We start from the raw sequence: 17,939 nt of genomic DNA on the forward strand, positions 1-17,939 counted from the left end.
AGGGCCGAGCGTCCCGGGGGCACCCGGAGGTGTCGGGCTCAGTCTGGGGCTGCTGCTGCAGTTGCTCCTACTGCTGGGGCGGGCACGGAGTTTCGGGGACGAGGAGGAGCGGCGTTGCGACCCCATCCGCATCTCCATGTGCCAGAACCTCGGCTACAACGTGACCAAGATGCCCAACCTGGTGGGGCACGAGCTGCAGACGGACGCCGAGCTCCAACTGACAACTTTCACGCCGCTGATTCAGTACGGCTGCTCCAGCCAGCTGCAGGTGGGCGTCCCTAACCCCCACCCTTGGCGTGACCCTTTGGGCAGAGATGCCCCAAACTCCCCCGGTAGAGCTCATGCTAAATCGAGACCCCTCTCCCCTTTCAAGCCTGAGGGTTACAAAACTCCTGGAAAAGTGATTTCCAACCCCACTACCACTTTTCTGTCCCTACTTAGGGACTGGAAGCCAAAACGTTGTGTAAGTCATTTGGCCTGAGAAAGAACCCACTCTTACACCCCGCCCTTCCGTTTTTCTCCCCTGCCCACCCATGTCTGGCCAAGCCCCTAACCCCAGTGGAGCTGAGGGTTATCTTTGCCAAGGATTCCAGCCACTGCTCGGTGGGCGAGTCCTAGGCAGAGGAGCCAAATGGAGTTAAGACTTGGAAGGAGAGATAAGAAGACAGGAACTTCTCCTCCCTTCCCTGTCCCTCACGGACCTTCTTTCTCTCCTTATTTTGGGGAATGAGTTATTAAATAAAATACTACGGCCCGTTTGCTGCGGAATGACCCCTCCTTGCGTCGTCCCTCTGGTTTTAGAGGTCATACAGGAAGGAGTTAGTTGGGTTGACTTGAGTTCTTTCTCATCCTCAGGGTTGAAGTAAGATTTAGTGTTTGAAAGGAGAGACAGAGTTCCAGAAGTTAGCTTGTAGATTGGAAGATTTTTTTTTTTTTGCAGTCATTAAAATTTTTTAAACTTATGTAATGTGTAATGACAGAAATTGTCTTAGAATAATAAGTGAAGAAAGAATATGCATATGTAGGGTAATTGTAATCTTGCAACAACCAATTCATTATGGGGAAAGACTGAAAGGAAAATTTAAAAACTTAACATTCATTGGTTTTTGGTTGAGAAGACTGAGTGATTTTTAGAAATTTAGAAAAGAAAGCAGTTGAGGGGGAAAAAAATAGAGATTAGTTGTCCAGGCTAAAAGCTTCAGAAATCTATGGTTCTGGCTGCAACTTCTGAGAGATAAGAAACAGACATACAGCTTACTTACTAGCTGCATGTTTTTACATAGGTCATTTTAAAAGTTGGATTGTGGTTTTGGAAAGATGGATGGGATTAGACCTGTTCCTGGTGGAATATCCCTTTGGAAATTTCAGAACTTTAGAACTAGGTTATAAAAGCTTAAGAAATGATCCTCTAGCTCTCAGTTTGGAAACAGCACATATCCTGACATCAGTGGCAATTTTGTTGGAGAAACAGCTTTTGCAGGGATATATATTTTTAATTACATGTATTCTGGGGAAGCAGCCAAGCTGTTTTGAAGGACAGGCCAGGATCCCTTTACATGCTGGAAAATAGTTACTTGTAACTCTAGACTTCATAGACAACATCTGTAAGGAGCCAAGGAGACTGTTTATCAATGCTGGAGGAATTGAGGACAGCAACTGGACTCTCCCCTGCTGGTATTGCAGTTTCAGGGACTTAACATTTACATTTTCCTATTGTGCTTTATTACTATTCATTGAGTAAACCCTAGCCAAACAAATCCCCAGTGACCAGAGACCTCAATCTATCTTATCCTTGGGTCTAACAGTGTCTCTGTTGGTATATTTTCATTTTCAATATGGGACTGATTTTTAAAAATGTAAAGAATAAAATAGAGGAAAAGAGAATATTAACAAGATATGTGTGTGTATAAATATATTTACATTACATTTATTTTTTTCTTTAATATTTTTGTTGTTGTAGTAGATGGACACAATACCTTTACTTTATTTTTATGTGGTTCTGAGGATCGAACCCAGTGTCTCACGCGTGCCCGGCGGGCACTTTACCACTGAGCTATAACCCTAGCCCACATTATTTTTATTTTTGAGGTGTTGAAAAAATGAGGACAAAAAGTGAGCACCCCATCACTTAAATAAATGAATTATTTTATTAGACTCTTCAACTTTTTCAAATAGTAGCTAAAAAGGAGAGGGAGATTGAAAACCAGTTTTTAAAAGTTTATTTTCTTAAGGGTTATGATGTGAAAAGGGATTATATAATTCTTAAGACCCTTCTTATTTATGTATTTATTTATTTAATGTTCCTCTGGACAGGACTACTAGAGCCAAACTAAGTGTATAAAAGTGATGGATTATTAGGCACCCTTGTTTGAGGGCAGAGTAAACAGACTCATAGTAGGCTGGTTTAAAAGTAGATATATGTACATTGCTTGGAAGCATTCACTCAACTTTGTGCAAGCATTTGGCCAAACTTCCAAGTCATTGTTTTCTTTGTTCATTTCGTTACTTTTCCAGTTCTTCCTTTGTTCGGTTTATGTGCCAATGTGCACAGAGAAGATCAACATCCCCATCGGCCCATGTGGCGGTATGTGTCTTTCCGTCAAGAGACGCTGTGAACCGGTCCTGAAGGAATTTGGATTTGCCTGGCCAGAGAGCCTAAATTGCAGCAAATTCCCACCACAGAACGACCACAATCACATGTGCATGGAAGGGCCAGGTGACGAAGAGGTGCCCTTACCTCACAAAACCCCTGTACAGCCTGGGGAGGAGTGTCACTCCGTGGGAACCAATTCAGATCAGTATATTTGGGTGAAAAGGAGCCTGAACTGCGTTCTTAAGTGTGGCTACGATGCTGGTTTATACAGCCGCTCAGCCAAGGAGTTCACTGATACCTGGATGGCGGTGTGGGCCAGCCTGTGCTTCATCTCCACTGCCTTCACCGTGCTGACCTTTCTGATTGATTCTTCCAGGTTTTCTTACCCTGAGCGCCCCATCATATTTCTCAGTATGTGCTATAATATTTATAGCATTGCTTATATTGTCAGGCTGACTGTAGGCCGGGAAAGGATATCCTGCGATTTTGAAGAGGCAGCAGAACCCGTTCTTATCCAAGAAGGACTTAAGAACACAGGATGTGCAATAATTTTCTTGCTGATGTACTTTTTTGGAATGGCCAGCTCCATTTGGTGGGTTATTCTGACACTCACTTGGTTTTTGGCAGCAGGACTCAAATGGGGTCATGAAGCCATTGAAATGCACAGCTCTTATTTCCACATTGCAGCCTGGGCCATCCCAGCAGTGAAGACTATTGTCATCTTGATTATGAGATTGGTGGATGCCGATGAACTGACTGGCCTGTGCTATGTTGGGAATCAAAACCTTGATGCCCTCACTGGCTTTGTGGTGGCCCCTCTCTTCACTTATTTGGTGATTGGAACTTTGTTCATTGCTGCAGGTTTGGTGGCCTTATTCAAAATTCGGTCAAATCTTCAAAAGGATGGGACAAAGACAGACAAATTGGAAAGACTGATGGTCAAGATTGGGGTCTTCTCAGTACTGTATACCGTTCCTGCAACCTGTGTGATTGCCTGTTATTTCTATGAAATCTCTAATTGGGCAATCTTTCGGTATTCTGCAGATGACTCCAATATGGCTGTTGAAATGTTGAAAATTTTTATGTCTTTGCTTGTGGGCATCACTTCAGGCATGTGGATCTGGTCTGCCAAAACGCTTCACACGTGGCAGAAGTGTTCCAACAGATTGGTGAATTCTGGGAAGGTAAAGAGAGAGAAGAGAGGGAATGGTTGGGTGAAGCCTGGGAAAGGCAATGAAACTGTGGTGTAAGGCTTAGCCAGCCTCCACACTTTCTTCATCTTGAAGTGGGGTTGTCAGCATTTCTGTGGAAGTGCAACTAAAAGTTTTATGTGGTGAATCTCAGTTTGAACAAACTAGCAACACTTAAGAGATCCCCATCAACCCACCACCCCTCACCCCCCCACCCCAGCATCATAAAAAGCAGTGATCTTGCTGCAGACTTTGAAATTATCCAAAATGGAAAAGCCAGTTAGAGGCTTGCAAAGCTGTGAAAAATCAAGATGTTGATCACTTTAGCAGGTTGCAGCTTGGAGCATGGAGGTCCTGCCTAGATCCAAAAAGTCCAGGGTGATGCTGTTTTTCTCTACTGGGTGGGATTTGAGTGTGAGTTGGTAACTTGCAGGGAGAAAGATTAATTTTTAAATCCTTTTAAATTCTAAATACTAACTAGGTCTTTCAGATAGCAAAGTGATCTATAAACACTGGAAATGCTGGGTTCAGAGAAGTGTTACAAGAGTTTTATAGTTTGGCTGATCTAACATAAACATCTGTGGTGCACTGTCTTCTGTTTAGAACTTTGTAGATTGCACTCCCAAGAGGTGGTGTCAAAATCTTCCAGTGCCTTTGTCATAAAACAGAATTGTTTGAACAAACAAAAGTACTGAACTAACACACACAAGGTATCCAGTGGATTTTTCTTCTCTTTCTCTATTTAAATTTCAACATCTCTGTTCTAGGCTGCTGCTGTTTTCTTCGTTTTACACTAATGACCCCCCAAAAGTTATTTTTATAGGAATATTTGCACTGCAGCATGCCTAATGAGGAGAAAAGGAAGGGTGATTCACGTTCTGACAATCACTTAATTCAGAGGAAAAATGAGATTTACTAGGTTGACTTACCTTAGCAACCCCAGAGACCTCTTGCATTGAGCAATGGGGACTTAATATATTTTTACTTTGTGTGATTGCATCTGTGCAGACGCCAGTCTGGAAGAGCTAAAATGTTAAATTTCTTGGCAACTTTGCATTCACACAGATTAACTGTGTAATTTGTGTGTGTCAATTACAATTAAAAGCGCATTCTTGGACCATGACATAGTATACTCAACTGACTTTAAAACTATGGTCAACTGCATTCTTAGAATGATAGTGCCTTTTTTCCTTGGCATAGGAATGTTATCAGAGTCTGGTCTACTTACCACCATGGAGACTTATTCAGTTTTGTAAAGGGAACTAAGGACAGCTAATCCAACTACTTGGTGCATAATTGTTCCTTAGTAATTGGCAAAGGCTCCTTATAAGATTTCATTGGAGGCAGTGTGGCCTGGAGTATTTATATGGTGCATAATGAATCTCCAGAATGCCAGCCAGGAGCTGGATTGGTTAGCAGGGAATAAAGTGTAGACCATATGAAATGAACTGCAAACCCTAACAGCACAGGTCTTAATTGCCTTTTGCAGAGGCATCCAGAGCTTTTAAAATTTATGCTTTACGTTTCTCACAAGGGGGCACCCCCTAGCAACCTATCAAAAATTCCAGTTCTTTTAAAATTGTTAACTGGCCTTTCTCTTAACTCGCCTTAGGCCTTCTAATCACCAGATCTGGGACAATTTGTTGTCAGTGTCACAGGTTGCTCTTCTTATAACTCATATATGATGTTTTGCTTCAGCAACTGCTTTGCAATGACTCATTTATTAATCCATGCCTTTTAAAAGGTCATTTTTCTTTTTCTATTGCACTCTAAGTTCAGAAACATTTCTAGGGACTCAAATTCCAAATAGGTAATCGAACTCTGAAAATAAGCATGGCTTTTTTGTTTGAGCTTTATACCAATGGTTTGATGTTTCCCTTCCTTCTTTGTTTTTGTGTATAATTGAGCAGTCTGAGATCCAGATGCGCATAAAGTGCATTATGTGTTTGGAAGAGAAAGTCTTGAGACTTTTTAGATAGAAACTTTGTGGGCCTGGGTGGCCCCTGCTGCTTCATGTGATCTGAGTACCTAGGTTGGACTTCGGGTTAGAGCTATAGGAGCATGAGAACTGATCCCGGGAAGGGCCAGTGTAATTTCATCTGATTGCATTGCCTAATGTAAAATGTGAACTCCGTGCTGCTTGCAGATAGTTCCCATAGCTGTCCAGGGCCCTGGAGCATGCACCCAGGGGCAGAGCCTGCCCTTACTCACGCTCCGCTCTGGTGTCTGGGGAGTTGTGCAGACATTCTGGCCCAGGGAAAAGAAGGACCATGCAGTGGGGGGACTGGCCTTAGTGTTAGAGTAGAGGGGTTTGTTATGTAGTATTCTTTGTAACACTTCAGTGATTTTTGTGACCAAGACAGAACCTAGCAGAGGGATGGGCAATATTGGTCAAAGATTAAATAATAATCCTAACAATAAAAGGGCACTTAGGTGAACCTGTACTACTGAGTTCTGGAGTAGTGTCCTGACAATGTTTTGCAGTTTCACTGTCAATTCAACAAATCTCTTGCCTTCTCAGGAGAAGGCACATTTGATCAGAAGTAGCCATAGGTGCAGACTGGATTAGTAGTGTTGGCAATGCAACAGGGTTATAGGCCTTTCCTTTCACATTCCAGACAATGGAGTGTTTACAGTTTCAGGAAAGGAACTCTGTGACTGAGGAGTCAGTTACCAACAAACTTCAAGTGACTCCGTTGCCTCTTAAATTGATATTTGTTTAAAAAATAAAGGTCAATTATCAGCACATTTATTGAGTGCCAACTGTGTGTAAAGCCCTGTGTTAGGCACTTGGGGATGTCCTGGGAGATAGGCTGTGTTTGTCTAAGGGATGTATTAGGGTGGGGATGCACTTGGGTCTGCTAAACTTTGCTATTGGTTTTTTGAAGGACTTGGGGCCTCTGGAATTCACATCTGTTTTACTGTTTCCTTCCCACAAACCTCTTCTTGGGTCCTTCTACCTTTAACATATCTCTTATCCGTTCCCAAGATTCCTTCCAAATCAATTACAGGGGTTTTGACAAAAAGCATCAACTTTGCTTCATGACAATTTCCATAGAAATCCCCAAGGAAGACTCAGAATAGGCTACAAGGAAACAAGCTCCTGCACTAATATAATTTTGGGGGTAGGCAAGTCAGAGCTCTGGGTGCTCCCTGGGATTTGTGTAGAAATATTTGAAGACGGTGTCTTGCTAGAGGAAAAGTTAGATTTATTTTTCTTTCTCTGAAATTTAGTATAATAGGTATGCTTGTAGCTTTCTACAAAAATCCCTCAGTCTCCAGAGATTTTATTAAACAGGGCCAAGGGCACCTCTGTCCAACCTCATCTCTGGCAGACTCCTTTCTTTGGCTTATGCAGGCTAAACCTCAGGGCAGAGGAACATGGAGTAGGGTAGAACTGGCCAGAACCATCCGGTTGAACTACTTGGTTGATTCAGATCCTTTTTCCTTAATGGAGACCCATTTCCTGTTCACTGAGACTGCTTCTGAACTGGCAGCTTGCTTAGGGGCCTGAAACCGGAGAAGGGGTGACACTTTTCATTTCCTTAACACGCTTTCTGACTTTCCTTTCCCTGGTCATTCCTTCACCTGCACTTCTGCATTAGATGCTGAATTGTGATTCTATTCAACAACCCCAGCTCTATGTCTCTGGACCCCTTCGGCCTCCTGGTTATAAAATTAAGTTATTTTTGTGATAGAACCAGGCTGGAACCTGACGACACAAAGATGAACTCAACACACTCACCCTGAAGGGACAGGCTCAGTTTAAAAAGATTTTGCCAGGAAGGTGCAATCTTTGGCAGCAGTTAGGAAAGGGAGCCACGTAGGGCTGGAGATGTGGCTCAGTGGTAGAATGCACAAAGTGAAGCATAAGACCCCGGGGTTGATCCCCAGTGTTGGGGGAAAAAAAGAAAAGGAGCCAGAGCACAGATTTTGGAAGGAGCCTTTTAAAATCTTTCTGCATCCTGAATTTCATTCTGTGATGGAAGGCACTGGATAGAGTTGCTATTCCAGCCTATCATATAAGTCTGACAGTTCTCCATGTCCCTTTATTGTACTTGAGTTCAGAGTCCCTGTCTAGATTTGCATCATATCTGGCAAAGGACCTGGGTTATCATTTTTCCTCCATGGCTAGGTCACAGATCTTGGAAACTACTATGAGAGCATTTTGCTCCTACCTGGAAACAGATCCTAGAAGCTTAAATAATGGATTTTTGTTTCACTGTAGCCTGGATAGAGGTTTTCTGTTGCTGCCTCTTGCCATACATATGTGCAGTAATAGCATGCTTGACAGTACCAGGAGGGAAGTGAGCCACAGATGCCCCTCATATGCCTCTTCCCTCGCTAGCCTAGTTGCCTTGATAGTTGCCTGTTTCTGCTTTACCTATTTCCTTTCTTTGCATCAGCAAATTCCTAGTATTCATCCAGGCAATTTATAGAGGGCCTTTTGGGGGTCCTGTATGAGCCATATCCTCAAAGCTTTTGTACCTCCTTGATCTCCGATAATATTCAGTCCATGACCACTGTCATACCCCATAAGGCTTCTGAAAAGGGTGAAAGCAGGTCTGTCCCACAAAGGTTTGTTCCATCTTCCCTCCCAGGTGGTGAAAAGTTTCCAAATCCTGTTAATAGGCTTAGACTCTGACTTGGCTGTGTTTTGGAAGGGGTAAGCTGCTTTCTAGAGCTCTCCCAGTGAGGCATGTCGGTGGTTCTGAATTTCTTCTACCTCACAGGGTGTTGTGAGGCTTTAGAAGGTCTAAGCATGAAGACGCTTTGAGTTCTTCATAAGAAAGATGTTAACTGCTATACCTAACCTGCTTTGTGCAGCAGTCAAGCTAGTTGGTCTGGGGCCTTTTCTTGGATCCTTATGCCACCCCACAGCTCCAGAAACCTGGAGGCCAACCTGGGGGATTTTCAGATGTTCCATATAGAGGTACCTATATATGTAACTCCTTCTACACTTTCCCTGAAAGAATTGCTGAATTTCAAAGGAAATGGACCCTGCTTTTAAGGATGTACAAAAGTATGTCTGCATTGATGTCTGTACTGTAAATTTCTAATTTATCACTGTACAAAAAAAACCTTTGCTATTTAATTTTTGTATTAAAGGAAAATAAAGTTTTGTTTATTAAGTGGTGTGTGATTTGGCATGTTACTGAAGTGTGTTGTGGCCCCTGGGGAGCACACATACTCAGCAATGAGAAATAGAGGATCCCGTTTGCAGGACAGATTGAGAAATGCTTTCCGAGAGCGTCTTTGTTTCTTTTTTTGCTAGTGCTATTTTTCCCCTCTGGGATTTCTCCTGGGTCAGCAAACCCCCACAATCCAAGGTCAACAGAATTTATCACCACTGTGGTCATGAGTAGCACTCAAGTGGATCACATGATGCTTTGGATGTAACTGTAGCTCTCAAGTTGTTATCCCGATGACACCTTTCTTGGCATTTTGAGGGGTGGCCATCTTTACCTTCCCAGTCCCATTGACTTAATTTGGTGGTCAGGAAAGTTTTCTTATCACCACTGTGGCGTCAATCTTCTGAAAAAGGAAGTCTCTCCCCAACCCTATTTAAATTTCTTTTAACTTTGAATTTTTAACATTTTTTTTTCTGGCACACAATTGTTCTGTTTCATGTAATAGACATGGATAAGTTACATCGTTAGTCAAGAAAATGTCTTCCTTAGCTAATTTTATAAGTTGGGTGGTCTATGTCCCTATATCCAGAAAAGTCATCAGACAAAACACAATCAAAGCAATTATCAGGAGGTTGTCATAGGATCCAATAATATTGTGGACCACACAGAGAGGGAAGGAGGGCCACTGCCATTGGAGATATCTGCTGATGTCCCAAATGAGATCAACTCTCTTGGTTGGCTTTTAAATTGCTTCCCACCCTTCAGCTCCACTTGAATACCATTCGTCTTAGGTGAGTAAAAGCCCAGTGTACAAGGATTTGCAATACTACTCTCCTTATCTACAGATTGCTATTGTACTTTTATCTCAAACCCTAACTGAAGGGAGGCATGTAATTTAAATTCTCTTCCCTATAAGACAGACTGTGTTTCTTGTTCCATTACCTACTCATTAAGTAGTTATGAAGTTAAGGAAAAGTCAACACAATCTGGAATGAATTCATAATAATCCCTTGCACTTGTAGAAACACTTTCCCAATAGAAAATGCTTCACACAATTTTCTTTTATTCTGTTGGCATTTCTGAAGTAAGGCAAGCCTTATCTGCCTTTAGAGAGGAGAAGCCAAGACTTACAGAGGGCAAGGGTAACCCAAAGGGGAGTTAGTAGGTTGGGTAGTCAGAGCTTCTGATTCCTAGCTCAGAGTTTTGTTTTTATTTTACACAGGATTTCATTTTGTTTTCATTTTACATTCCTAAGGGTTGCACTATGTCCCTCTGAAAGTTATGTTGAAGCCCTAATCCTCAATACCTGTGAATGTGACCTTATTTGGAAAATAGGGTCATTGCAGATGTAATTAAGTTAAAATGAGCTCATACTAGATTAGGGTGGGTCCTAATCCAATAAATGGTATCCATCTAATGAGAGGGAAATTTAGACACAGACACAGGAAAATGCCATGTGAAGGCAGAGGTTGAAGTTACACAGCTGCAGACCAAACAAGAAACCCCAAGGACAGCTGGAAGACAGGCATAGAGGAGTCTTCCCTGGAGCCTCCAGAAGGAGCCAACCTCGATTTCAGACTTCTAGCCTCCAGAACTGTGCAAGAATAAATTTCTGTTGTCTTAAGTCACCCAGTTTGTGATAGTTTGTTATGGAGACCCTAACTAATACATGTTCAATTCCTTTGATTTCTTTAGTGCAAGTAGTTCATTGAGAGTGGGTAAATACTTTGGCAGACATCTCTCTCAATAATAAGAACTGACCATGAAGCTTCTATTTTTTAAGGATTATGTGGTATAATCACTATAGTAAATATCATTATCGTAAACTGGACACCTCTAGAGTAAGCCCCATGATCCCTGACACAACTTGTTTGAACTCTTGGCTGATTTCCCACCTACCCATTCCCCAACAGAATCTCTATGGGCAGGGCCAAGACCCTAACTGGAATGTGGCCCAAGGGTTTTTTAGCATTTCTGCCCTGAGAACTGATTTTTTCTCTTTCCCGTTTTAGCTTTCACAAGCAATCATAATTTTAAAGTTGAGCTGACTCTTGACTAAAGAGGTCAGCCTTGCCTCCTGTTTTTAGAGGTTCTGTGAACGGAAATAAACTACACTGGGAGAGGGATTTGTCCTCTCCTCAGCTTTCCTTTGCAATGCAGCTGAGTTGGTAGTACTGGGAGCATCTCACTAAATGTCCTGACAATCTATTAGACCTGCAAAGATTTAGTCCAAAAGGTTTTCCAAGTGGATCTTGGCATCACCTGAAATTGCTAGGACCACTCTGTCCTCTTCCTTCCGTCTCTTTGATCCTAAGCCTAAGAGACCCATGAATTATTTCATCAGCCTTCATGGTGAAGGATTCCAACTTCTTAAATTCCCCAGAGAGAGAATACAATATCAAATGTATTAACGTTTCTCATCAATTGCCTGATTTTCATTAGTTTCCTATCTGGTTTCCTGTTAGCATCTATAGGGAAGTTTTAAATTCTTTCTGTGAAGAAGTGTAGTCTGAAATAAACCTACAATAGGACAAAGAACATACAAATTTTATTGTGTGCCTAAGTGTGAGAACCACACACACATTCAATTCGAGATGCAAAGGGTGGCAGAGGTGCGGGGGCAAAATAGTTGAACCTTCTATAGAGCTTAACAAAGATGTAGGGATTGGGCCCTCCAGTGGGAAGGAAGGGGATGCAGATGATGGAAGGTTATGGAAGAGAATATACATGGCCCATGAGCAAGCGTTGCCTTCTTAATGTGGATGAAGTCTCCCAGGTCACCGCCTTCTGAGGCAATCTCTATCTGGGCTAGGTGCCACACCTCCAATCTCTCTTTCCTCTGGGGATCTTCGCTAGGCAGAAAGAAGGGATGTCAGATGGAAAATGCTGTGCCTATCTCCTCTGTTTACTAATAAAGCTAGATATAAATTTATTTTAAGGTTAGCTTTTCAGAGCTATTGCATGTGTCTGCAGAGGTCCGCAGTTTCTCTGAATAACCAACTTGATGTATGCCTAAGAAACACATTTGGGGTGGGATACTTGGATCTCCCTCACACCTAATCCTATTTTCACCCAAGAGCGTGCTTAATCTCATGGTTAGCCCACATTATCAATGCCTTTCTATTTAAGAGATTAAATGATTGGCTATCTAAATTTCCCCAAATGCCTGAGGATTATATCATTTCACTTGATATGAGGTCAATGGCTACAGTATAAAGGCATGAGATAGAATTGATAAGTCACATAGAAGAACCTGTCCTGGTTTTCATTATTTTCCTCTCACCTCTTGCCCATGCATATGTACTTTTCCCCTCTGCCTGGAATGTTCTTTCTGTCTTTCTTCAGCTAGGTTACATTTCTTCTTCCTTCAGGGCTGAAGTCTGTGTGGCCTCTTCTGGGAAAACTTCCCTGAGTCTTCTGATTGTCACTTCCTGCCTCCTTTCCTTCTCACTACTGGTTGGTTTAAGCCTCTGCACCTTTGGCTCTGGGAGTGTGGCTGCACTGTTTACAATGGTCTCTGAAGGAGTCTGTTTCCCTTCCTGAGCTCCCTGGCCACCTGGTGCTGCTTCTTGTTGTGTCTCCACAGCCTGGCACAGAGCACTAGTTTAAGGAAGATTTGAGGAAGGAAGAAAGAAAGGAAGGGAGAGAGGAAGAGAAGACAGGATGAATATAAAGAGAGGAATGGAATAAAGACGAAAAGTAGGCAGGGAGGGAGAGTGTTACCTTGTTAGGTAGGGCACTGAGGATCTTTGGTGGCAAATGTGGATAGCAGAGGAAAGAAATCAAAGGTGACGACAGCTATTGGTTTGGCAGGGCTTTCTGGAAAGATCCTAGGGCACTAATCTCAGAACATTCTCCAGCCTCAAAGATAGATAAGAGAGTGATCACTCACCCAATAAGTTGTCTCTCTTCTCTCTTTTATTTTCTCCTTCCCCACAACAAATAATCACTGAAGTCTACTGCATATATGACACTAGAGTGGGCTAAGGAAGGAAAGAGGGAAAAATGTTAAAAGAAAAAAAATATGAAAGACAAGTCCAGCTTAGAGTCCCAAAATTCAGATGATGGAACAGAGAAAGAATTCAGCTGTTATTAACAAGCTTAAAAACCTGGAAAAACAAATCCTCTACTGCTTAGTAAATATTTGTTGAGTGGCAGAATGAAGGTCCATCATGTGCCAGCCACTGTCCTGGGAAAGTACTGTGGATGACACTGAGATGAATAAGACACCCTTTGTCTCCAGAAGTTTATGATGGCAAACCACGTGCTCCCTCTGTCCCCCTCTCTTAAATCTGTGTTTCTAGTCTTTTCACACTTACTACGTAATTTCCTCCTAAACTGCTCATCTAAGCCTTGTTCCGTGCAGTCTGGTAGAACGTCTTCTGAGTGCCCAGTGTAATGCAGCAGCTTCTGAACTGCTGTCATCTTGTCATTTGACCTATAAAAGGACTTGTCTGACTCACACAATTTTCAAGGAGAGAGTAGGGAAGAAGAAAAAGAGGAAAAATGTGGATCATAGAGACCATTACTCTTTTAAGACTTGATCTACTCCTCACAGCTGCCCTCTAAATTCAATATGTAAAATATAAAAACTAGGACTTATTCATGATGTGCCATTGGAGATACTTTTAATATTTTTAAGTGTTTTATTTTGTAGATACTTAATCATTATATTCAGTTAACTGCTTCCAATTGTGTGAGTGTGTGTGTGTGTGTGTGTGTGTATATATTTTTTTTTTTTTTTGAGGGAGAGTGGTTAAGGGAGAATGAACCCAGTGGTACTCTACTACTAAACTATACCCCCATCTCTTTTTTATTTTTCTTTTATTTTGAGATAGGGTCTCTTTAAGTTTCCAATGATCCTCCTGCCTCAGCCTCCTGAGTAGCTGGGATTACAAGCATGTGCCATGGCACCCGGCTCAGTTGAACATCTCTTCTAGGCATATGTGTTGTTTTATAATAATTGCACCCTGTAGGGCATTTATGTAGGTAGGTCTCCCTTGTCTCCTCTGAACTTTCTACTTTTGCTACTCCCAGTCATAATTCTAGAAATTCAAAGAGATTGTTCTGTAAAAGAGGTCCATGGTCAGTAGTCCTCCTTTCCCCAAAGTGAAAGAGATAAATGTGTGAATAAACGTGGCCATGAGTTGCCCTGAGGGAGGTGTGGGGAAGCAAGTTATTTCAGTGTAACAGGAGCCTAAGATTCTTGCAGTGGGAGGGAAGGTGGGCTGAGGCCAAGTTACAAAAGGCCTTGGAGGCCATATTCTCTCCTGTGCTTGGCACAGGAACGCCAGCAAGAGGTTGAAAATAAGAAGGCTCATGTCCATGTTGGTGTCTTTACCAACGTGGCTTTTTCGGTTTTTCTCTGGCTGTTGGTGGACTGTGGGCTGGAAAGAAGGCAGGCTGGAGGCATGGATGAGAGCCACTAGGGCCTGAATAAAGGAGGCAGCAGAGATATGGAAACAAGGGGGAATTTTTTCAGAGAAAACACAACAGGCTGTGTCCTCTGTGGCCCTGTTCAATGAGCCAAATCTTTATTTCTAAAATGTACTCTAGTGTTTCAGAGGCAAGGAGTTCTGCTTTCTCTGTACATCTGATACAGCACACCCTCACATGACTAACTTCAGATAAATAGCACACAGGCCTGAGCCCATGGCTGCACTGACCAAACACTGCTGGACTCTTGGGTTTGCCTGCATTAAGACTCTTCAGGCTAGTCCAGGATCAGTAGGACATGGTAGTGGAAGGAACACAGCCATTGTAATAGAGGGCAGTGTTCAGTCATTTATGGAGTGCTAAGGCACCCACCAGCTTGTTGGCACTAAGAGTTTTCTACCATGACTTATGTCGTGATGTAGCTGAAACAATTCCATCATAAAGGCTTAATTTTGTAGAAACTTAATCTCAGGCATGTCTCCTATCTAGGTTTTCTTTCTTGACACAGTTTTCTTTGATGGCGACTGTTATCAGTAAAAGTCGGTATTGCCTAACAGATCCACTGAAAAAGATATCATAGGCACACACGTTTTTCCTGGTCCTCTTCCCTTTCAATCAGAAATTCTGTATAACATTTTCCACAAGTGAGCAAGAAAACCACTTCCTAGGTTTTTTTTTGTCCCCTCCTCCTTTTTTTTTTTTTTTTTAAACAACAGACCTTCCTTTTGGATNTTTTTTTTTTTTTTTTTTTTTTTTTTTTTTTTTTTTTTACTGAGAACTTTGAAGAAAGGGAAATGATTTTTAGGTCAGCATTTTTGAAGCGTGTTTTTTTTTTCAAACAGGATTCTCATGACACCTAGTGGTGAGTGGAGGCAGAACCGCTCCAAGGCAGAATATTGATTATAATACCGTATCTCAGAAATCAAGATTTTTTGTTTATGTCTTTGCTCAGGAAGAAACATATGCCTTACAAGCGCTTCTTAGTGGCCCTATAGCCTGGGAATCCTGCAAAGTTATGGCAGGGAAACATTTCCCTTTTATGTTTCTGGCCACGCTCTCTTCTCTTGACTGATGTCTCTTCCTCTGAGTCCACACATCTCCTAGGGCTAAACTACCCCCATTTAAGAGGGAGTGAAAAATGTGAAGCTGGGCAGAGGACACACATCAATATATCAAGGGAGCAATATTTTCGAAAAGGCCTCCTCTCATTTGGCTGTGTGTTACTGGAGTAGTCTTGTTCTGAGAGTGTGCTTTGTTCTGTGAGTGGTCTTGTTCTGGGAGTGTGTTTCCTTGGCACCTTAAAGACACACTGCTGGCTTACTGCCTGACATTTCTGAGTGCTTTGCAGGGGGCCTGTACTGTTCTCCAGAGTTTTCTGGTGGCTGATTTCTAAGGAGAGAAGTGATAGGGATATCAGAGAAGCCATTGTCCCTCCACATCCACCCCTCCTCAACCCTACTCACAGAACCCTTCGGGAAGAGATGGACAACTGGCTTCCTCACACCATCTCCAGGAACAGACATTGGTCTTCCCAAGAGCAAGGCCGGAAGTGTGGTATCCAAGACCCATGGTCAGGCTCTTCCTCCCTCCCAGATGTACCACCCTATCCTCAGGCTTTGTCTGTGCCCTAGCACCAGCCCTTCACGCCTTTTTGCCCTTCTCTGTAGATAGATGCACATTCTGGTCTCCTCAGACAGAAGACTCCCTCCACATCCCTTCTGCTCATTTTTCAGTCCCTGTGTGCATATTTTATCTTCTAGGAGCCTTTGATGATCCCACTGGGCTGACAGTGCCCTCCTTCATGTCATCTCTGAACCCAGTTGGAAAGTTTGTAGTTACACATGACATTATGTTGCTTTTGTATGTCTTACAGATCTCTGAACTGTTCTTTAGCCCAACACCCTGGCAGCTGTCCATGAGTTCTACAAATACCCAGTGATACCCAGCTCCAACCCTTTGTGGCATTAGACTGTTCAACATGCTTGCAGTGTTTTGATGGGCACACTTTAGGAGTAGGGCAACTAGTTTAAAGGTAGAGTTGACAATCAATTGCAGAACAATTTATTATCCCGAATGACCTCAGCTTCCACCCCCAAGGAACAATCTTCAAGGTTCTGTCTGGTTCTAACATTGTAGGAGTCCATATTTAGGAGAGCCATGATCTAAAATGGGGGTTTTAAAGATACGAAGTCATTGCAGGGTCTCTACAATTGTTTACAAAATTATTTTACACACGCCCATGTCTTTTTTTTCTGGGAAGATGGTCTACACCTTTCACAGAAGGGGTCTGGGATCTCTGAAGAATACATGCCACTGATTAATAATCACTGGACAAAATGGTGATCTTTATTCAATTTCTACTGGGTTGAGAGGAGTTAACACCTTCTTGCATGTTGCAGAAAAAAAAGATTTATAATCTAATAGAATTTTTTCTTCCATGCCCTTTGTTAGGGCAAACCTGCAGGTCCCAGTCTGAGATTTAAAAAGAGACTTTCATCCTGAGAGGCTTTGGGACACATTCTATGTGTGTAGCATTCTTGTCTCCCTCCTTAGGTTCTGAATGCAAGGTGAGGCTGTGACCAGACTCCTATTGCTCAAGATCATGTACTTTTCCCAGGTAGCCCTTTACCTCAGAGGACTGAGTATTCCTTAGGTAAGCTACCAGGCCTTCTCTGGGGACACAACAACATAGAGCCCAAAAGTCCTGCCAGGTGGTGAGCACTGAAATCTCTGGGTAACACCAGAAAACGTACATGTAAAATGTAATTATTGAAAAGTTCCGGCACAGTGTTCTGGGCTATGATGCTTTTCTTTGTTGGTGGGAAATGCCATTTGCATCTACTGTGGCTGTTCTGGTCCTATTTTCATGGGGTGTGCACCTGGGCAGTCATTCAGGGACCCATGCTTAATGCTCTGCTGTTACCATCTTGATATTCTAAATAATTTTTGAACAAATAGTCTCATATTTTTATTTCACATTTGGTTTTCAAATTACGTTGTCCATCCTGAGTGATTGCATAAAGCTGAAGCAGCACCATCAGGGAGAAAGAATATGAGCTTTGGAGTTGATGATTAGGGCTTCATATCCCAGTTCTGTAATTTCATAGCTGCATGAGTTTGGGTAGGTTATTTAACCTCTCTGGGATTCAGTATGTCAAAAGTGGTGATCATTTTTATAATTGTCATGGCAATTAAAAAGTATGTGATATAGTAGTTGGTAATGATTGAGAATGTAAAAGTAATGATTTGTCAAGAAAGAATGAAATACATTAGTGCAAAAAGTAGATCAAAACAAAATGAACAAACAGAAAAGCCAAACACGTAGAGACTTAGGGCTGGGAGGAAGCCTAAAGAAAAGCTCCTGGGTAGAGTTGTTTCACCATGATACATCTTTTTTCTCCATTAAACTTTGAGACCAGGGGCTGAGTTGTAGCTCAGTGGTGGAGCACTCGCCTAGCATGTGCAAGACACTGGGTTCAATGCTCAGCATCAAATGGGAATAAGTAAATAAAATAAAGTTATTGTGTCCAACTACAACTAATATATATATATATATATATATATATATATATATATATATATATATAT

The 17,939-nt window shown here is 42.2% G+C and overlaps 1 protein-coding gene across 1 annotated transcript; it reads left to right on the top strand.

Moving 5' to 3' along the window:
• The first annotated feature begins 2 nt into the window (after positions 1-2).
• On the top strand, positions 3-8,915 carry Fzd4 (frizzled class receptor 4). Its single transcript, XM_015502689.2, has 2 exons — positions 3-268; positions 2,515-8,915. Exons 1-2 carry the CDS (start codon positions 137-139, stop codon positions 3,841-3,843), a joined length of 1,461 nt encoding a protein of 486 aa, XP_015358175.2. The 5' UTR covers positions 3-136; the 3' UTR covers positions 3,844-8,915.
• The last annotated feature ends 9,024 nt before the right edge of the window (positions 8,916-17,939 follow it).

The sequence above is a fragment of the Marmota marmota genome, unplaced genomic scaffold (genome assembly GCF_001458135.2).
Source record: "Marmota marmota marmota unplaced genomic scaffold, marMar, whole genome shotgun sequence".
Classification (NCBI taxonomy): domain Eukaryota; kingdom Metazoa; phylum Chordata; class Mammalia; order Rodentia; family Sciuridae; genus Marmota; species Marmota marmota.

Excerpts from the sequence above, each read along its gene's own strand:
- Fzd4 (XM_015502689.2), top strand. The coding sequence starts at position 137 with ATGTGCCAGAACCTCGGCTACAACGTGACCAAGATGCCCAACCTGGTG. Across the intron at positions 269-2,514 it reads GCTGCTCCAGCCAGCTGCAG|TTCTTCCTTTGTTCGGTTTA; the intron begins GTGGGCGTCCCT and ends TTACTTTTCCAG.